Source organism: Rhea americana, unplaced genomic scaffold (genome assembly GCF_003343005.1).
Source record: "Rhea americana isolate MKP2758 unplaced genomic scaffold, rheAme1 scaffold_189, whole genome shotgun sequence".
NCBI classification, from domain to species: Eukaryota; Metazoa; Chordata; class Aves; order Rheiformes; family Rheidae; genus Rhea; species Rhea americana.
Genome location: NW_028186027.1, coordinates 1,656,317 through 1,677,312, shown reverse-complemented (window position 1 = coordinate 1,677,312; position 20,996 = coordinate 1,656,317). Strand labels below are relative to the sequence as shown.

Below are 20,996 nucleotides of genomic sequence, written 5' to 3'. Positions count from 1 at the left end.
CTGCTTGCCCTGAGGTAGGACTTGAGGTAGGACAGGTCCTTGGGCATGGTACCATCACTGCTACAGGTGCTGGTAACTCCTCCTGTGCCCCTGGAAAGCAGAGGTGGAGGGAGCTTGGGTTGTGTTATGGGGCAGAAGAGCTTGGACATGGGTTCAGCCCCGCACCATCCTACTGTAGGCACCAGCCCTTCTGAGTACGACTGGGTAGCGCTGGCCCCTTCTCTGGATCGTGCTCCAGGTTACGTGGAGATCGCTACAGATCTGATACGGGGAGGACAAAAATCCCATGCAGGAGTGACAAGGAGATGCCAGACGGCACTGACCAGGGGCTTCCGATATCCTGTCCCAGATATGAGGCTCTCACCCAAAAGGGGGAAAAAGAAGGAGGTGTAACCCCCTGGGAAAGTCATTTTTTTCAAGGTGTGGAGCTTCCCATGGGTCTCCTGTATCTTCTTGCCAACTGCTGTAATTCCACAGTCTCAGTTGGGGTGGGAGCTGCTGGTCCAACCGAGCTTGGTGCAGGAGGGCAGTGAATGGTGCTTTCTGTTGGTGAGTTGGGAGCTCAGACGCAGCAGAGCAGATTTCCCTGATGCCTTAGAGCTTTTCCAGGCTGGACAAGTGGCCAGAGGGTTGCAGGGTCATGAGCATCCTCTGAGACGCCTCCTCGCGGAGTCGCTAACGTGGCCGGAGGAGACCTCGAGCCATGCAGCTGCAACATCGGCACGGCCCCTGCGCGCACGTGGAGCCCCGGGTGCAAACACGCAGCTGCACGTTTGCAAACGCACCCCGACGCGGCTCGGCACGTGGCCTCTGCCGCCGCGCAAACACRCTGTGCTTGTCACCACGTGGGCAGCAAATCGGCACTTAACTCCCACGGTCCCTTCTGCCGGCCCCGAAATTAATCTGTTTGTGCCTGTCCCGGCCCCACGGATGCCCAGACCTGCACCTGCGGGGGTCTGTTGGCTCATGGATCTGCGTCCCCGACCTTGCACCCTGCTTTTCTTAGCCAAACAGCCCGAGATCCCAGTAGCGCAGTAATCGCACTGCGGAGTGATTGCTTGGCTGCCGAGAAGACCTTTCTCATCGCAGTTTTAATGAAAAAGGGTTTCGCACGAAGGTCGTGCCATCAGTCTTGCAAACAAGGCTGGCGGCCCCCGCAGCAGGGGCAAACTGGTGTAACTCCAAGGCCGCCGCGGGACTGGCATGGCTTTCCCCGGCCAAGGCCAGCCCGTGATGAAGGCGGAGGGGCTGGAACGATTGATGGCTTTGCATCGCCCGTGGCTGTTTTGCAGACGTTATCTGCTGTAAAACTGCCTGGGAAGATTTAGCTCCCGGCTCCCAGGCTTTTAAGTCGTTCCTGATAATGTCCAGGGAAGGCGAGCGAACGCTGGCATTTGTCACTGTCACCCGAGTTCGAAGCCGAGCCGGCTCTTGGCTTTCGAGCCGTCCTAGGGCTGGGCTCGGGCTCGGGGAGGCAGGTTCCCCGGAGCTGGGAGAAGGTCCCTCCTGTGGGTCCCCATGGGTCGTGGGAGGCTCTGCTCGATGGCCGATGAACCAGCGGCTTCATTCCCCCTCGGCCATTAGCATCTCCCTGGAGCTGAGGAAGGTCCCCAAAGACACGGGGATGTTGGAGATCGTTTTTTATTTCCTCTGGCTCTGCCAGCTCCACCAGCACCAGGACACCCTGCTGCGCTTTGGGGCAACGCAGAAATCACTGAGCCTCCCTTGGCTCCTTCCCTGTGCAGGTCCTGCTGGTGAAGAGGAGGTGAGGCCTGAGCTGTAGCTGCTGCTGGTGCTATTCCCTTCGGGACACTCGTCTTCTCCCTTCCTCCCCTCCCGGCCCGCGGGGGCCGCGCGGAGCGATCTCGATGCCGAAGAACAGCAAGGTGACGCAGCGGGAGCACAGCAGCGAGCATGTCACCGAGTCGGTGGCCGACCTGCTGGCCCACGAGGAGCCCGTGGACTACAAGCGCAGCGTCCTCAACGTGACGGGCGAGACCTGGGACAAGCAGAAGGACGCAGAGGATGAGCTGGAGGCGGAAAACCGGCCGGCGTGGAACAGCAAGCTGCAGTACATCCTCGCGCAGATCGGCTACTCCGTGGGGCTGGGCAACGTCTGGCGATTCCCCTACCTGTGCCAGAAGAACGGAGGAGGTGAGAGACGGGGCAGGGACGGGCTCGGCCCTCGCGACGGGGGATACGGCCCTGTCCTGCCGTCATAGATGAGATTCGGATCCGGGGGCGGGAGGGAGCGAGGGGGTTGTTGGGGCTCCGGCACCCAGACGGTGCCCGTGGGCTCTTATTYTGTCGGTGGCACCAGCAAAGCGCGGGGTCCTGTTAAATCAAGTCGCCTTTCGGGCTCTGTCCTCCGATGGGGTAAGCCAGTGCAGAGAGYGATACAGAAGCCAGCCCGGCCTGTCGGTCCCTCTTTCCCGCCAGCTCRTGTCCGTCTGTCTGACAGAGGCTCCCCGGTACGAGCTGTTTTTGCGTCCGAGCACTGGCAGCGCTGGCCTGTCCCCGTGCAGGACATGGAGGTATTTTGACAGGACAGCTGGATGATGAAACAGGGCATTTTCTTGGGGTGGTTGAAGGAGCAGATGGGCAGCCAGGACCTGCTGCAAGAGCCTCGGCCCAGGCACCGCTTCACCCTGCCCATGCAGGGACGCTGGCACCTCCAGGGCTGCCCCCTTTGCCAAGGGTGTCYGGCCACCCGCACCGAGGGCAGGGCGAATCCGGGCCCGGGAGCCACGACGACTGGCTGCAGTTCCCAATTCCTGCAAGTGGACATTAGGGGGGAGAAAAAAAAAAAAGAAGAGTCCCTCTGCTTCTATAGTTCCCAAAGCTGCTTGTGTTGCATAGGCCTCCTGCTCCCTCCCCAAATCCTCCTGCCGCCGACCCACCCTTTCGTCTTCTCATTTACCATCCAGGCCAGTTTCTACCCTACGCAACCTGCGTCGCAGGAGCTGCCCGGAGGGCCAGGTCTCCTACAGCGGGGCTGAGATCTGACACCGCTCCTGACACTGATGAGCAGGCGGGTTGCTCAGCAGCGGTCCAGCTCCAGCCCCCTCGGGCTTTGCAGGCAGCTGCTGTGGGGCRGTATTTGAGAAAACCGAGATGGGCCCGGCTCTGCGCTCCTTTCCGCCTCTCCCTTGCCTCCTGCTCTCCTCGTCCCTGGCAGCGCGCGATTCAGCGAGCCCCCAGCCCTGGAGCCGGGAAGCCTGCGGTGCTCTCAATAATTAAAATGTCTCTGGTGTCATCTTTGCCATGAGTCATTCCCCCATACGGACCTGTGCAGTCAGCACTTCCCACCCCAGGGCTGCTCGCACCCCGCGCATCCCTTCCCGGCCGGCACGGAGCGCGCCGCGGCCGGCTCCTGCGGCTCGGCACCTCCCCTGCAGCCCATTCCCCCCTGYGAGCTGACACACACAGTTGGGAGCGCCCTAGTTTGGGTCCGAGCGGGGCCGGAGCGCGGAGGAAGGTGCGGTGGCGGCTGGTCGCGCTGCGGGTCTGCCCGCGGGCGCTCACGCAGCGGCCGGCGCGGCCGCGGGGGGCTGCAGCGCCTGCCCGCGGGCGCGCGTGCCTCTCCGCTTGCTCTAGCGCGCGCCTCGGCTGCGCCGCGCGTGCCGCATCGGTTGCGGCGGTGGGGGCGGTGCTGGGTTTGACCCAGCGAGCTGGCTGCGTCCTGCGGTGGGGTGGAGGCGTCCCGAGCCAGGCAGGCACCTGGACAGGCAGCTGCTTTTAGAAGATCCTTGCTGTTACGCAGCACCTTCCCGCAGCGGGTCTCAGAGGCTTTACAAGCTGCCTTCACCACCGCACCCGTTTTACAGGTGGGGAGGGAAACTGAGGCACAGAGCTGGGAACAGACCAGCGAGTTGCTGAGCTTTCCTGCACCCCACACTGGTCYACACTGAACCCTCCGGGCCCCTGGCCGGCGTTCCCAGGCGCCTCCATCACACAGACCCAACCAGGACCAACGTGCCCCAGCAAGGGCTTAAAGATAAGCGGGTGTCGCTTAAGGGGGAGGATCTGCCCCAGGAGGCGGAGATGCCGGATGGGGGGGCGCGTTCGGTTACGCTTCTCGAACTGCTGATTTCTCTCCGGCCTCCTCAATCAGGCAGCGACGAAGCAYGTTTCTCTTCTGGGTGATTTCTCCGCAGCGGGGTTCCCGTTTCGGCCCTCCCAGGGATCCTCGCTCTGGGGGGGCCCGTGTCTCCGCGCCAGCGGCTCGGTGGTGCTGGCCTCGGCTGTGCGCCTAGGCAGGACCGGGGTCCGTGACGGGTCTCATCTCCCCCGGCAGGCGCCTACCTGGTCCCGTACCTGGTCCTGCTCGTCATCATCGGCCTCCCCCTTTTCTTCCTGGAGCTGGCRGTGGGGCAGCGGATCCGCCGGGGCAGCATCGGCGTCTGGAATTACATCTGCCCCCGCCTGGGGGGCATCGGATACGCCAGCTGCCTCGTGAGTGCGCCCGCGAGCGAGAGATCCCGTCCCCCGAGCCCGGCAGCCCTGCGCCCCCAGGTCCCTGCCCGGTGGGAGGTGCTTTGGGGATTGCACCGCTGCCCCGCGACTAAATATCACCTCCTCCTTCCTCCCCCCAGGTGTGTTTTTTTGTCGGTCTCTATTACAACGTCATCATCGGCTGGAGCATCTTCTACTTCTTTAAGTCCTTCCAGTACCCTCTTCCCTGGAGCGAGTGCCCCATCGTGAAAAACGGCACGGTGGCCGGTGAGGGGTTGCCGCTCGCCTGGGGGCAGCGGCTCCGTGGCAGCCGCGAGGGGCTAGTTCCTGGGGAGGTGGGATGCAACCCCAGCTTCGGAGGCGATTACGGGGACCCTGGTGGTTGGGGTGTTTCAAGAGGATGTGGGTCCTATTGAGACTATTGGATATAGCCTTATAGGGGCCATCAGATAGCCAGGTATTATAAAATGTGATTTTTTTTTTTTTTTTTGGATAGACCTTAGACACCATCCCTCGGAGCGGAGCGTTTCTGAGGCACAGCTGCCTCCTTGATGGCCGAAGACAGCCCACGCATCTAGATTAGATGGAGATATTTCCCTCGGGTCAAATGAGCCCTGCCTCTGCCAGCAGCTTGGGATCTTTCCCCACTGTTGGGGTGTGATGCCCCTTTTGGGGTCCAGGGCTTAGGTCCTCCAGGACCACCTGGCAGTGAGAGCCAGGTGGGACCACGTCAGAGCTTGCCTGACTGCTTCCTTAGTGCCCAACTGAGACTCCAGTGGAGTTAATAGTGTGTTTAGTAGTGTCTGAGCACCTCCTTGGGATACTCCAGGAGATTTTATGGTGAATGCCAAGTGTCTCTCCCCGTATTTAACATCTTATTTTTGTTTGACAATGGCTTTCTGCCCTATCTCCTATTTCTCCTGCTAAAAATGAACCATGGTCCTGTCCCCGGGAYGCCTGCCTTCTGCAGCTGGTCCTGGCAAGTGTTTGATGTTAGCTGATGTGAGTCTGCAAGTGATTCCCCCAGACTCCTCGTGCCTCTGGTTGGTTGCAGTTGTGGAGACCGAATGCGAGAGGAGCTCAGCCACCACCTATTTCTGGTACCGGGAGACCCTGGACATCTCCAACTCCATCTCGGAGAGCGGCGGCCTCAACTGGAAGATGACCCTGTGCCTGCTGGTGGCCTGGAGCCTTGTCGGCTTGGCTATGATCAAGGGCATTCAGTCCTCAGGGAAGGTGGGTATCGATGGCCAGCTGAGCCTGGCTGGGATCTGTCCCCAATGCCAGGCTCTGCCTGCGCTGTTGAGGCAGAAGCTRCCTGCCTGGCCCATGCTCTCCTGCCCTGCTGCTAGAGGGCTGTGTGGCAGCCGCCCAGCTGACACCCACAGCAATGGCCCAGGGAGCAGCCACCTCAGAAGAGCCAAATAACCCCTGTTCTGGGGGATCCCTCCTCATGTGGGGGATCCCACAGCCTACATGTTGGTACAGCCCCGTGAGGAGGAAAGAGGAATCTGCTGCGGTCCCTGAGGGCAAACCCCAGGCTGGTCTCCTGATGTGTGCTGTCCAGATGGACCTTCTGACCAGCGCAGATGTCATCTGACGAAAGGGATTTAGGGGCCCTGAAGTRGGCTGCAGCTCAGATCCCAAAAGCCACTTTGCTCGTAGGAGGTAGTGGTGAGACCTGCACCCTCCTTTGTGGTGGGAGCACTGCGGCTGTGAGCATGGGATATAGGGCAGGGAGGAATGAAAGGCTTTGGGGGACAGATGCCATTAACTTTCAGAGGTTGTTAACATTTTGAGCAAGGCTGTGTAGCAGCAGGGTCAGACGCAGAAGGGCACAGCCTCCTTGGACACTCGGCCACCTCCCATCTCCAGACGTGCTCTACAGATCATCTGTCCCGTTGGCAGGTAGCACAGGGCAGCTGTCCCTATGGCTCTGGGACAGGGGACAACAGGCCTCCTCTGGCCAGGTCCAAGCCCTTTTTACCTCTGCTTGCTGGAAATGAGCCCTGTGCCAGGACCCAGCCGGGGTTGCCCCCAGCAGATGCTGGGGAAAGAGGGGAGGTGGTGTGCAGAGCTACCTGTCCCCAGGCAGCAACAGTTTGCATTTCTGGGATTTTCTGAGACCACACTAGCATCCTAGGACTTCAGAGCCCCAATGGACTTTCTTTCCCTCTCCTAAGCGTGTCCGTTCACTTTGCATTTCCTGGTGAGCTTTAACATTTGTAGCAACCTGCACCGAGCAGTCCCACAGCTAAACCCTGCACTGCATGATAAACAGACCTCTTTTTGGGTGGATAATGACTGTCTGCAGCCCCAGGAGGGCAGTCGGAGCTGAGTCAGCCTGTGGAGGACCAGGCCGGGGCTTAGGGATACCAAGGGTTGAKCAAAGGGCAGTGCCCCAGCATCACAGCCCCTCCAAGGGGTGAGGGATGCTGGCTTTGGGCTACGTCTCCCTTCTCACCCCTGCCACGTGGCCCTTGGGTTTAAGGAGAGGAGTGTGGGAGGAGATAAATGAGACCGAGTCCACATCACGTCCTTTTTGCCCTAGGTCATGTACTTCAGCTCACTCTTCCCCTACGTGGTGCTGGTTTGCTTCCTGGTCCGAGGCCTTCTGCTGCGAGGGGCAGTAGATGGGATCATGCACATGTTCACACCCAAGGTAAGGGCTGCTGAGCTCAGCAGGCTCCAAGGAGATGTTCCTCCCAGCTGGTCACACCAGCTGGCTTTGCAGGAAGAAGGTGCAGTTGCCCCAGTGGCTGCAGCCGCCTCTTGCCTGTATTGCAGCCTTGTACCCCTGTGCCCAGACTGCCATGAGCTCTAACGCATAAGAATCTGCTTCCCATCACGCTGCCTCTCGTGTGCACACAGCAACCTGCAAGGCTTTCTGCCCCTAAAAATTGCAGCTTCAACCCCAACCCACCCCACCAGTCCTGAGAAGTTAGCCAGGAGGTGCGATCAGCCCTCCTAAACACGGGGTACGGCCAGGAGAGACCAGAGTGTTGCAGACTGGCCAGCTCTGGTGTGGCTTTGAGACTAGCTTCGTTCCTGCTATCTTTGGATGCCCAGCCCCTGSGGCAGGGGAGGGGGGTGCCTTAGGACATTTATTTAAAGACTCCATAGGAAGATACTGGCTGACAGAGAAACCTCCACTGATGTTGTGTATCCATTAATTAACCAGTTAATTAATTAATTAAGTAGAGATGTAGATGAATCAGCTCAGCTGGCAAAGCTGTTACAAGATATTAATTATGATCTCTTGACGAACGATGCTTGGAGGCCTCCAGCCTGCAGCTCTGGCTCACAGAAGGGGGCTGTGATTCAGGTGATGGGGAGGGTTAAACAAACCCGCGAGCTGAGACTTTGATTTCAAATGCTCCAGGCGTTCTGGAGACGGACGATGGCTGAGGCAGAGTGGAGACTGACTGCAGCGCGTGGTCTCCTGGGGGGGCACGTGGGGATGCTGGCTCACTGGGACAGCTGGGCTGCAGGGCTTCGCACTGGGAGAYTGAGCACCCAGACTGGGCTCTGGGTCAGAGGAAGGGAGCTGGAGCACTGAAAGATACGGCCAGACAAATTCATCTTTGCCTGCCTTTCTCAGTGCCTCAGTTTCCCCTCTGAGCGAGAGGGAAATGAGACCTTGGAGCACTCAGGAGTGCCGGGCATTCCAAGACCCTGATCAAGGCAGACCAAAGCCTTCTCATGGCTGCTCCGAAACCAGCCCATGTTGTAGGCATGAGCCTTTTGGTTTAGCTCTGCCTCTGTCAGGATGAGTTGGAGGGGCCCAAGCTGCCTAATCTTCCTCTTCTGTCTCCTCTCCAAGCTGGACAAAATGCTTGACCCCCAGGTGTGGCGGGAGGCAGCTACACAGGTTTTCTTTGCCTTGGGCCTTGGTTTTGGGGGAGTCATCGCCTTCTCCAGCTACAACAAGCAAGATAACAACTGCCACTTTGATGCTACACTGGTGTCCTTCATCAACTTCTTCACATCTGTCCTGGCCACCCTGGTTGTGTTTGCCGTGCTGGGCTTCAAGGCCAACATCATGAATGAGAAATGCGTGGTGGAGTAGGTGGATTTTCTTTCTCTCTATCTGGGATGGGGAAGTCTGCTCCTGCTGCTTGTGCTGGGTTTGCGTGGCTTTTGTCCATGTGCTGGAGGTGATGGAGTAAGTGTCCTAAGGCTGGGTAATACTGTGTTTTGGTAGACCCAAGTTCCTGCTGATCAAGGCCTGGCTTTTCAAAGATGTCTCATTGTAGCTGAGGGCACAATTCTTTTGGCTTCAGGAGGGAATTCAGCTCCTCCAATATAAAATCCAGCTCCAAGGCAGGCTGTTAGTCTGCAGATTGTGGGTGAATCTAATATGTCTGGTCACATCATCTGAGTTTCCCCTGTTTTCCATTCATTTTGGGGTCCCCCGGCCTACAAGGTTAAGGAGTAGTTGTCTGTACCCCAGAAGCAGCTGGACTAAGGCATATTTGTGCATCAAGAATTATCTTTAGACAGACTGAGCTGTGTCCATAAAAACCCTGACCATGCATTGTGGAGCCCCAGAGCAGAGGAGATGCCACAGCAGCGTGCAGCAGAGTGGGGCCAAGTGGGGAGAAGAGGTCAGGTTCCCTGGTGGTTGCCTGGATGCATCCTCTGTCACGTGCCCCAGCGCAACTTTTACTTACTCCTTGCGAAATTGCAAAGCGTATGCAGACTGGTGCCTGAGTGACCCAGGAGGGCTCAGCCTGCCTGGTCCAAAAGGCTTGCATGGTCAGATGATGTTCTCTACCCTGGGAAGATAGAGTCTTCTCTAAGTGACTAGGCCCTTCTCTCCCTTAGGAATGCGGAGAAGATCTTGGGATATCTGAATACCAATGTGCTGAGCCATGACCTCATCCCACCCCATGTGAACTTCTCCCACCTCACGGCCAAGGACTACAATGAGATGTACAGGGTGATCATGACAGTGAAAGAGGGGCACTTCAAAGAACTGGGCTTGGACGCCTGCCTGTTGGAGGATGAACTCAACAAGGTATCTGATGGCTTTCCTAGTAGGATAGGGAGGTCACCTCACCCGTTTCCTCTTCCTGGTAGGATCTGCTCTATTCATGTCCTGGAAATGATATTTTTAGAGACTCTCCAGGGATGGGGGTGCCCTGCTACCATGATCTTCCCCAGTGCACCGTGGTCCTTACTGGGGTAGGGGAAAAGTTTTGTGCATAGCAAGTATAGCAGAAATCTGAGGTCACCTTTGTGTCAAGGCTGGGGTACCAGACTGTATTTTTCTTCCCCTGATGAGTGATTCAGCATGATGGGAGAACCCTGAGGCATGAGGTTACAGGATGTGGCATAACAAGCTCTGTCCCTGACATGGTTCTCCCCTCCTTTTGACCCTCTCTCTCCCTGGACAGTCAGTGCAAGGAACTGGTTTGGCCTTCATTGCCTTCACAGAAGCCATGACTCACTTCCCAGCTTCGCCGTTTTGGTCCGTCATGTTCTTCCTGATGCTGATAAACCTGGGGCTGGGGAGCATGATTGGGACCATGTCAGGCATCACTACACCCATCATCGACACCTTCAAGGTGCGGAAGGAAGTGTTCACAGGTGAGGTCTTTTCTCCTGCATCCTCCTGGGGYGGGTTTGGAGGGTCCCCATAGCCTTGGAGAGTCTCTCCAGAAGAGCGTGAACATGGTGGATGGGTACTGGGSCCTGGAGGCATGAGCAAACAGCTAATGGACTGTGTGATGAAGCCCTTGGCTCCCCTTGGGACGTTGTGCTGACCATGCTGCTTTATTCTCCGTAGTTGGCTGCTGCATCTTTGCCTTCTTGGTGGGTCTGATCTTTGTGCAGCGCTCTGGGAATTACTTTGTCACTATGTTTGATGATTACTCGGCCACGCTGCCGCTCACTGTTGTGGTGATCCTGGAGAACATCGCTGTGGCCTGGATTTACGGCACTAAGAAGTAAGGCATTTGCCCAACAACAAGAAAAACTGTGCTGTAACTCCTAACTAAAACCTGTCCTTTCAGCTCTTTCCTGTAATACGTTTTCCCTAGGAGGCCAGCTCCGAAGGAGCAAATGCCCCAGATGCAGTTATCTGATAGAGGCAGTAACTGGCTAAGCAGTAGTAACTCAGTTCACCTCAATCCTGTACCCTAGCCCCAGGAGCAAATCCCTCTAGAGGACATCTAGTGTTGGTTATGCTGCTGTGTTACTTGTTGTTACCCTTTTGCTTGAGGATTCAGGGTGAGTCTGGAAGGGGGACCTTGTGCCCATTTCTATTAATGGGAAGTTGACCAAAGCAACATGCTCAGGTGGCCTTATYCTGAGGAGGTTCTCGGTCAGTCCTACAGGCAGTAGGGACACTGAGATGCTTGCTTGGACCGACTAGACTCTTCTTCAGGGCCTACACTGGGCATAGTTCAAAATGGAGGCTACTGGGAGGGGGCTTCTCATTTGAAGGTGGGGAACAGCAYGGCTCCATCTCTTTCTCTTGGCAGGTTCATGCAGGAGCTGACAGAAATGCTGGGTTTCCGGCCGTATCAGTTCTACTACTACACCTGGAAGTATGTCTCTCCCATCTGCATGGCTGTGCTGATGACCGCCAGCATCATACAGCTGGGCGTCAGCCCGCCAGGGTACAGCGCGTGGATCAGAGAGGAGGTGAGCACAGCTCTCTTTCCAAGACCCACCTTCACCCCAGGCACAGACTGAGTAGCAGGTASCTGAGAGATGTAGAGCATCCTGCTCTCCCCCAGCTCTGCTTTTTTTTCTCCTCGTGCTGGCAGACATCCTGGTTGTGGCTGCTCATCCTCTGCAGGCAAAGATCAGGTTTGCCTGCGCTGCCCAGAAGTTTTAAGCCAGCTCTGACCATGGGCCAAAGTTAAAGCTAGGGATTTGTTTTGTTTGTGGCCCGTCCTTGTCTGATGAAACAACTGTTAGAGTAAGGATTTGGCAAAAAAATGGGTTGAAGAATCTTACAGCTTGGTTCCCGGGTGGAAATGGTGCTCTGCTGGAGAGTCCTCAGCTGCTCCAGTGGACAGAAATTGGTCTTCTGTGTTTCCTCCCCACTATCTCTAAAGATCTGATTCACTCATTTCCTCTTTGTATCAAACGCATGCTTAGCATAAAGTAGGAGGTTCAGGGACAGCCAGAACTTGCTGGTGTAGGTGATAAAAGACTACACTGCACTCCATAGCTCTCCCTTCCTCCTTTTCTGACTGAAATATTTGCAAAAAGCGAATGTGCTGTTGGGACACCAAATCCCAACACTCCACCCGCACTTCTGCAAAATAGTGAGACCTACGTAGGAGATACAGTGTCCTGTAATGAGGAGTTCCACAGCTTAACTACACGCTGAGTGCAGGACCATGTCCTTTTCCTTGTTCTGAACTCACCTTCTGATAGTTTCATGTGAATCCCTGAAGATGAAGTCCAGAAGGAAGCAGTAAAAATTGCCTAGCACCTAGGAGACCTTGTTCCTTGTGTACATCACTTTGGCCTTTGCTGTAGTAGTCCCTTTCAGCAGCTCTGAAATGTAAGAGAGGGACTGAAGCTCCACTGTGCACCTGGGTGGGAATGTAGATGATGGAGAAGAAATGACACCACTAATGTCCCTCTAATGACACTAATATCCATCTCTTCCAGGCTGCAGAAAAGTTCCTTTTTTATCCAACTTGGGCCATGGCTATTCTCATCTCTTTGATCATCCTGGCATCCCTGCCTCTGCCTCTGGTCTTCATCCTCCGTCAGTTCCACCTTGTGTCAGATGGCTCCAATGCTCTCTCTGTCACCTACAAGAAGGGTCGGATGATGAAGGACATCTCTAATTTGGAAGACAATGATGAGACCCGCTTCATCTTGAGCAAAGTGCCCAGCGAGACCCCATCTCCCATGCCCACGCACCGTTCCTACCTGGGTCCTGGCAGCAACTCCCCCATGGAAATGAGCAATGCCCCGAACGGACGATATGGGAGTGGGTATTTACTGGCCAGCACCCCTGAATCYGAACTGTGATGGTTGCCTGCCTACCACCCCCACTGGGAGAGAAGGTCACTGGGGAGTGGATCTTAGCTGTCCAGGCAACAGGAAAATTAATTAATAAAGAAAATGACAAAGAAGAAMCCCCTCTTAGAATCGTAATCAAAAGCAGCCATTTCCAAGATGACATCGGGAAGAAGGGATTGCAGGAGGGGCAGGACTCTCCTCCGACAGCCTTCGGCTGAAAGGCAGGATCCCTCATAGCTTGCCTGTGAGGAAGGGAGGAGGAACAAGAGGTGCTGCAATATCTTTCTGAGGGTTGTTCTCGTGCAGCTTAAAGCTGAAGCAAAGAATCTCTCTTTCTGAGCAGCTGATAGTTGGAAAAAGGACCCAGAGTAAGGTGGAAAGCCAACCTTGCTTCCTCCTGTAACCCAGAGCTCTTCCCTCTATGTTTTCCTTTAGGTGGGAGAAGTCATGGCCTTATTCCAACGAGCACAAATAACCATTGATGTTCAGAGCACAAAATGGTGCTGTTGTTGTCACCATCGTTGTTGTTGTATCTCCTGTAGTTTTTATAGCTGTGGACACATGCAAATAACCCCAAATTTTTGACCAGGGTTGGTAGGAAGCAGTGCTGAGTTGGYTGAGTTGTTGCAATGTGTGAGTTTGCTCATGGTAGATCCTTGGTGTCTGTTTTGTTACCACCAGCACAGAGGAAGTGTCTGTGAATTGTTCTGAGACACGGGGGGGTCGTCCCCTCTGTGTGAAGATGTGACTATCACACTCCTTGCTTAGGCAGTGTTATTTTGCTGAGTGGCAGAGGGACCTCTGAAGTGAGTGTGATTTTTTGGATGTGTGAGCGTGTGCAGGATCTAGACAGGGTTACCGTGATGTGGATCAGGAGCAATCTCCTGGAATTGCTCCTGACATGTGGGAGGCTCTGTTGAATCCAAATCCCTGGCGTGGTGAATCGTCTCCTCTTGCCACTCTCTTTAGATGTCCTGGAGGGCAAGTGAAGAGGCTATGGGGCATACAGTCCTACCACGATCCTGGTTTAGCTCTCAGGAAACCATCCCCTGACTTACCTCCTTTGCAGCCGCCAGCTGAGGTGAGCTGGGCAATGATTATCTCTGGACAGGCATCTTCACTTCTCATAGCTTCAAGCCAGGGTCTGCATTGCCTCCTGTTGCACCTCTGTTAGGGACTCACCAGCCATCTGCTGGGAGCATCCAGCTCTTGGGGGCAGCAGAGGCAGGACATGTCTTCTGAGCACCAATTATTTTGGGGTCAGTGCCAGGTCCGAGTGTCCTTGCTAGCTCTTGATCCTGGCTGGTGCCCACATGTTATGTAGTTGGGCTCTGTCGTGCCTGTCCACGTTACCTGGGGACCAGGCTGCTGAGACATTATGTTGTTTCTCCCTAGGCCATCTAGAAAGAGTTGGGCTCTCCCAAGTCAGAGAGCAGGTCTCCCACTGGCATTCAGTTCCCTGAATTCTACACCTAGCCAAGCATTTCTGTCAAGGATRCCAGTATTACATGTCTTTTTCTTCTTTCCCCATGGGGACAGAGGAGCGGCTGCCTACTTGAGCCCTCTCTCCTTCTAAGCACATTGCTAAAATCTCAAATGCTGAGGGTGCTCCTTAACCTCGGTCCTACTGYGCTTAGAGCACACGTGATGGTGTTTCAAGCCACTTTGAAGGCCAAGTTCACAGGTGCTTGCCCATATTCCCCTCTCTCCTCCTTTGCTTTTCCATCAATGGCTTTTCTCCTCCCTTGATTCTCCTTTTGGCTGGGAGGCAAAGGTGGAAAGTACCGGGTCCACTCCCTGCATCCTTGACTTCTCTTAGCATCCYTGAGGCAGGAGGCCCCTCGCAACGACATTTCTCTTGCGGGTTGTTATCTTTTGTTTATAGTCTTTCTCCTTTCTATCAGGGGCTCATCCGAGGGCCTGGGAGCTCTTCGTGGACAGTTAACCTGAGCCTTTCATTAGCCGTTTTGCTGAGGAGAGGGTGGGAACCAGGTTTGGACCGAACCGAGGCAGCTCAGCCTTCACTGATGTCTCAGCGGAGCACCAGCCCTGTGTAGTCAGGGCCAGGYATTCTCTCTTTTCTCTTCTCCAGCTGGTCTCCCCACCGCCATCCCCTCTGCTGCTAGCTCAGTTTTTCTCTCCTTCCCCTGCCCTACAGAGGGATATAAAAATTGTCCCACTGAATCATCTCAAAATGGGAGAAGCACAAAGACCATGCGATCATTTCCCCAGTCTCTAGACAAAGATGTTCCCCCCGATCTCTCTTATTTCTCCCTCTGTCTCTCTGCCTTTCCTCCACCTGGCCAGCAAAGCAGAGGATGAGCCAAATCGTTGCACCCGCATCACCTTCCCGATCTCYCCGCGGCTGCAGGTCAGACCAGCGCCCCTGAGCCCAGGAGCTGGATTCCCACTGTAGCTCCCATGGAGTTAACGGAGCAGGACACCTCCRGTACTCAGATCATGCAACCCGCTCCGGTGGTAGGAGTCCCCTTGAACCCTGGGGGGAAGGATCTGGCGCTCCATCTCTCCCGTTACAGTTCCCAAACCAGCCGGGGAGGCATTTGCTTTCCTTCCCTCTTCTTGCAGTGTCAATAAGAGGCAAAGTCAATAAGAARGTAACAAAAAGCTATATTATATATATAGATAAAAAATATATATATACAAAGAGAGGAGATGGAATAATATCTTAGAGATTCTCTATTTCTATTGTATATCTATTCTGTAAATGTCACTGTAAATGCTGTTAAATGACAAAACACGTTCCAAAGTGGCCCGTGACTTAACGTTCGTTCCCAGTGCTGTACCGATCAATTTTCGTTGTGCATCTCGGACACGTTTTTTTTTTTTTTTTAACTTTTTCCTTTCTTGTGCGTGGTGGGCGGCCGTCCCCCCGCCCCAGGCTCCGGGAGGTCCAGCCGTCCGGGGCACCCAGCGGGGAGCAGGGTGGGGGACGCCTTTCTCGTTAGCCGTGGCAGCACTGTATCTCTTCGTGGCGTTCGCTCGGTGTTAAACACAGGGGAGCGGGGCGGGGTGGGGGGGTTAGTTTTAGGTGATAGCGTGTCGTCGCCGTGTGAGCGTGCGCGTGTTCGTGTGTCGAGGCCGTGCGTGTGCGCGTGTGTGTTCACAGGGGGGGGGTGTGCGCGCGTTTGTGTTTGGTTAGGATCCACTCTCTCGCCGTGCTCGGCCACCTTTGGAGCCCGCGCTGGGGGTTTCTCCCGCTCGCCGGGGCAGGCTCTTCGCGGATGCACCTTCCCGCGAGCCGGGGCGGGGGGCCACGGACCAGGCTGACCCGCCGCGGCTTTTAGCCCTGGCGGTTTTGTTTATTTTACTTTTATTTTTTCCCCACGGAGGCGCAGGGAGCAGCTGCTAGTTAGGAGCACGGGCACTTTTCAATTTTCCTCCTGGGCGTTGGAGAAGGAAGTGGGAATCACTGCCGATATTCCTGCCCCCTCCTCTCCGCTTCGCTTCCCAGCCTGGATCCTGCTGCCTGGCGGGAGACRACATCCCCGGCTCGGGGCAAGGGGGAGCTGCCTAGACCGGGAGGGGCCGAAAGCGGCCGGTGCGGAGGGCAGAGAGGAGCTTTACAGGCGCCCGCCCGAGGGATCCGTGCCGTCCGCGGCCGGTCTATGGCACCTCCCGGCGTGGGAGGCCGCGGCCCCYGCCAGCAAGCACAGCGCTGGCGAAACCCTCCTGCGCGGGTACAAAGCACCGATCCCGTAGTAACTCGTCCCATGTATCCTTGTAGCCGGTGTATTTACCAAGCGTGCCGTGCCGGCCGGACTCCTCCTCGGGAGAAACCCTGTAACAGCTGTAACAGAGTCCGATTAAAAGTCTCTTCTTACCCAGCTGCCTCCGTTTCCTTGCTTGGGGGTGGCCTTGGGGGTCTCGCTGAGGCTTGGGGGGGCTGCAGAGAGCTAAAGCTGGAGCTGCAGGGCTGCATCCCGGAGAGGGGGCAGCGCTGCCGAGGYGGGGAGCGCAAGGGCTGATGCAGGGGCGACTCGGGCTGTCGGCACCCGTGGCCATCCGTATCTGCGCCCGAGCGTCTGTCTGTCCGCCCCGTCCTGCCCGGTCACCCCTATCATCTTTCTGCTTCCGTCCCTCCTGATCCCCTTTCTAGTCCCTCCGTCCTTCCTTCCTTTTTTTTCCTTCCAGAAGGGCCCATCCTCCCCTCTGTCTCCAGAGAGGGGAACGTACAGCTCCCGGTGCGAAAGGCTCCGYGCTGGCGAGCGATGCTCCGGCGTCTCCCTTACCCCATCCTCGCCYGGCCCCGGTGCTGCYGGAGGCTCCCGAAACGCTGCGGMGGGGCGGGCGGCTCTCCCGAGGGACCCGCGTGGTTGACGGCATCCCCCAAGGACGTCGGCTGCCGGGTATTAGCTCCGCGCCGGGCCTGGCGGGAAGCGGGTCCGGCGGCGTCGCTGGAGGAAAACCCAGGGGCGACCTCTTCCCTTTCCTGCCGCCTTTCGCAGCTCCTTAGGCATGCCGGGGCTGAGCCGTGYGTGGGGAGCGTGGAGAAGAAGGGAGGGAAACCAGGTGGGTCGGACCAAGCGGGAGCTCCCGGCACCTCTGCGGTGGGAGCAGGGCAGCTTTTCCYCGGCGTCCGYGCTCCCGCTCCAGGTCCAGCCGCCRCAGMCCCGCTCCGATGTAGGGAAGCGAYAAAAGCAGCCYGGAYGCGTGGTGGGGAGAGGTCCCAYCAGCTGAAGGTCTCCGATAAGGGGATCGAAGGACGCAGCGGGGAGCTGRSGCTGGAGGCTCGGGTGGGAAGGCAGCGGCTTCCCGTAACACCGGGCACGGCGGTCGGAGCRGYGGGGAAGGGAAGCGCTCRGCTCCTCCGCTGTCCCGGATGAYGAGGCCGCCTGCCCAGGGAGTACGAGGTGRGTCGYTCCCTCTGCCTTCCCATCCCTCCTGCGCTTGCAGGACTTGGGAAGAGGCCCAGGCCCCGGGAGYGGAGACGTGTCCCAGCCATCGGATAAYGGCTGGGTGGGATGGGGGCTTGGCAGGTTGCCGTGAGCGTGGCTGGTCCCTGGCCACCCCACACCATGGATGGATGTCGTTCTGGGTCGCTTCCTCCTTCTCTCCCGGGCAGGGAGCAAAACTCAGCAAACCCCCCAAATAGCTGCAGGGGCATCTCTGGGATAGCAGCTATCACACCGATCCGGGCTTACTCCAGCCATGGAAAAGCCCTGGGTGCCTGCAAGGCTGGGAGGGAGAGACCAGGGCAGGTTTCAGCTCCATCTACCCCAAGGGGTCCTGGTGGCTGAGAGAGGCTCTGCAGTGCCAGAAACACCCAGCTCCTGGAGTCAGGGGATTAGTGCAAAACCAAGGAGTGAAATAAACTGAAGAGGATGATTGTGGCCGTTGTGGAGCAGGCCCAAATGTAAAATTCAGGTTAAATTCATGCTTTTCTTAAAAGAGCTCTTTCCACGGCTTTTGGAGTTGGACTCCTCAAAGACGTGAGTGTGGGTGCTGGTTAGCGAGGGGCAGCCCRTGTCCCTCGTGGTTCTTGCAAGAGCTGTCATGCAAGCTGTCCCCTGGGATGCGGGGAAAGGAGGGCCCCCATCACCAACCTCACATGCCCTTGAGGATGGGCTCTCCATAGGTGACTGGGCAGTAGTGGGTGCTTGTAACCCYGCTTGAAGGCTCTGTCCAGAGGAGATGGCTGGGAAGGAAATGTTCTTCCCATCTCAAAATAACCCTGGACTGACTGTTCCTTACCTCGGGGTACGGACACACGGTGGAGCGGCGGCTGCTGCTAATAGCATCATCTCGCTGCAGTTCTCAGAGTGCCTTGACAAGTAAAGCAGTCATTTACCCCTGCTTATAAACATGGGGAAACTGAGGCACAGCACCAGCTTGTGAAATGCTCAGAGGCATTTAAAAGGCTGGCGGAGAAGGCAGGGCTAACATCGCCGTCCCTACTTCAGTCCAGCCCTCCGCCTGCTACCGAAATGCTTTTGTGGAGCAGAATTACAACAGCGACGCYGCGGATGGAGCCAGATTCGCCCAGACACGCTCCGACGTGGCTGKTTTTCTTGCCTTTCTGCAGCCTGTGTTGCAGGACCCACAAGATGGCACTGTGTCACAGCWGCACCGGGACTCCGGCACCCGCATCCTCGGGAGAAAGCTGGGGTTCGGGTCTTGCTTGCTCTGCTCGGGAAATGAGCTATTTCCCCTCCTTGACCGAGTGCATGGAGGAAGGAGGCTACAAACTCCTTGCACGCAGCTCTCCCAGGTTGGGCTGGAGCAAGCAATTTTAGCAAAGAATTCACCCTGGCAGAGGCATAAGGCAGAGGTGAACCTTGCCCATGGCTTGGAGCAGCCCCTTTGAGCTCCACCAAGAAAAGAGCGTCATGAAAAGTTGCTYTAGATTCATATCCCGGGGAGGTACCATGCAGCACCTGCAGGGCCAGCACCCCTATGTTACTGCAGTCCTGCAGTGCCATGGGTGCCACCACCCACAGCCTGGAGACTGACCTGTCCCACAGAAAGGAGGAAAGAAATTGAAGGCAGGGAGCTGTAGGTYGCTGAGGTCCACATAGCCCTTCACGGGATCGTATTAACGGGAACCTGGTCGGGAAGGAGCTGGCAGGGTTGGCTTGGCAGTCTCCACCCCAAAGCAGGATCATCTCACCGTGACTGCTCCTGAGGTCCCTTGAAGACCCACCACAGGTGGGGACACCACAAAATCCTGAGGCCTCCCTGCCCTCTCCTTTAGGTCTTATTTGGAGCTTCACTACTTCCTCCAGGCTTCCCACGGCTCTGTGTGCAGGACTGGGTGCACCAGGCTGGGGATRTGACCAATGTCTCCAGTCACAGCTGGGGGATGAGGGCAGAGGCAACAGTGTGATCTGAGAGCCAGGGGGTCAAGCCCTTGAGACCCGGCCAAAAAACTGCGGATTTCCCAGTTGGAGCTGCTCCTCCATGATGTCTTCCAGGTCCACACGGGTCTGATCTTTGCTTTATCCCTCACCCAGATGTTGTCTGAGATGCCTTCTTCATCTTTGCAGCAGAATTGAGGGAGGTCTCTGCAGAAGTGACTCGCTCACTCCATAAAGGTCCTTATTCATCAAGCTCTTTCTATTTCTCTCTCTCTCTCTCTTTTCTTTTTTTTCTTTTTTTTAATGGACATTAAAAATCTGAAGGCATATTTAGAGAGCAGACAGCATTGGAAAGGTGATGCTGGTGAAAAGATGCCTTCCTTGCCTAGATGCAACCCATTTGTCTGGCTGACCACTCCCTCCCACCTCATGAGGGGCCGCACTCTGGTGCATTGAGATCTCCCGGGAAGAAAGTCGACATATGAAATATTAGCATCAGGTCACAGCATTCCTTCATCCTGGCCAAACTCGCATTACGATGATGAGGATCTGAGCTGCGATGCCTGGCTAGTGATGCAAGACTCTCTCTCTCTCTCTCTCTCTCTCTCTCTTTTTTTTTTCCAGCACAGCTTTCCCTGGGGCTCTGCTCTCCCACACTGGTGCAGATCCGGGTGGCTGGGGTGTGGAGCTATGCTAGCTTACACCCGCTGAGGATCCGACCCTGGAAGCTGCTGAGATGCAGCTACAGTTGGACCCGGGCTTTCTAAACGTCAGGATTTTAAGCTCTAATGCCTCATGTCTTTTGGATGTTGGGGCTGCCCCAGCCACCCCAAAAACCCTGGTGGTAGAGTGAGCATTTCAAGCAGGAGACAAATCTGGGGAGGAGGGGAACTGGGACCCTGGAGCCTGACACTGTGGACCTTCTGCAAAGYGGCTGGAGGTGCAGAGGTGGCCACTGGGGTGGGGCAGGCAGGGGCTGACCATCCCACCCCTTCGCTCTGGGCTGGGGACCTTCTTATACAGCTGCTGGCCTCTGGCTCAGCTCCACCAGCCCCCAAAAGCAGGTCTGGGAGGGGGCTTGAATCCCACCTACGACCCCAAAGTAYCTGCAAGCATCTCCTCTCCTCCCTCCATCCCCCCCACCAGGGCCAGTGCAGCCGTACACAGCCCTGGCAGGACCGTGTCCCTTGGGGCTTTGCCTTGGTGAYGGGCTTGTCCCTCTGGGCACCTCGGCTCTTCCCCTCCTCCCCAGCCCCGGCGGATGGGTCTGGAGCTGCACGATTCCCGGGAGAAGTAGCCGTCCCCTGAGAAGCGAGGGGTTTGGGGGGAGCTGGGGGGGGGAAGTCCCCCGAGGTCGGGGTTGCGGGTACCCTGCGCTCTGCTCCGGGGAAGGGCCCAGCCCCGGCAGCCGCGGCCCCACCTCTGGGGAAGGGGCATCTGCCACGTCGGGAGCTGCTTCTCGCCCAAACGGGGCAGCGAGCAGCCGGGGCGGGGGGAGCGGGGGGCAGGGCAGGGTCTGCGGCACGCAGGCAGGACCACCTCGGCCGGGAGGCCCGGCGCCTGGGGTCCCTATCCGCTGCCCTCCCGGTGCGAGCGGCGGTGCGAGCCAGGGAGGGATGGGATCTGCTCGAGCCTCTGCCAAGAGCTGGCTCCGGCTCCGCAGGCAGCTCCGGGCTGCATTTCCCCTCCGGCGCGAAGCGGAGCTGGGGCGGCCGGGGCTCGCTGCGCGCT

General features: G+C 57.0%; 1 protein-coding gene across 2 annotated transcripts; it reads left to right on the top strand.

The window, feature by feature from the left end:
• Positions 1 to 1,767: 1,767 nt before the first annotated feature.
• Positions 1,768 to 15,461, top strand: SLC6A17 (solute carrier family 6 member 17). 2 transcript variants are annotated; one of them, XM_085302287.1, is made up of 11 exons: positions 1,768 to 2,154; positions 4,298 to 4,455; positions 4,596 to 4,722; positions 5,510 to 5,691; positions 7,007 to 7,117; positions 8,279 to 8,520; positions 9,283 to 9,475; positions 9,855 to 10,047; positions 10,247 to 10,406; positions 10,944 to 11,106; positions 12,091 to 15,461. In XM_085302287.1, exons 1-11 carry the CDS (start codon positions 1,869 to 1,871, stop codon positions 12,457 to 12,459), a joined length of 2,184 nt encoding a protein of 727 aa, XP_085158413.1. In that variant the 5' UTR covers positions 1,768 to 1,868; the 3' UTR covers positions 12,460 to 15,461. The 2 variants fall into 2 exon arrangements, with proteins under 2 accessions (XP_085158413.1, XP_085158414.1); XM_085302288.1 differs by lacking the exons at positions 4,298 to 4,455; positions 4,596 to 4,722.
• The last annotated feature ends 5,535 nt before the right edge of the window (positions 15,462 to 20,996 follow it).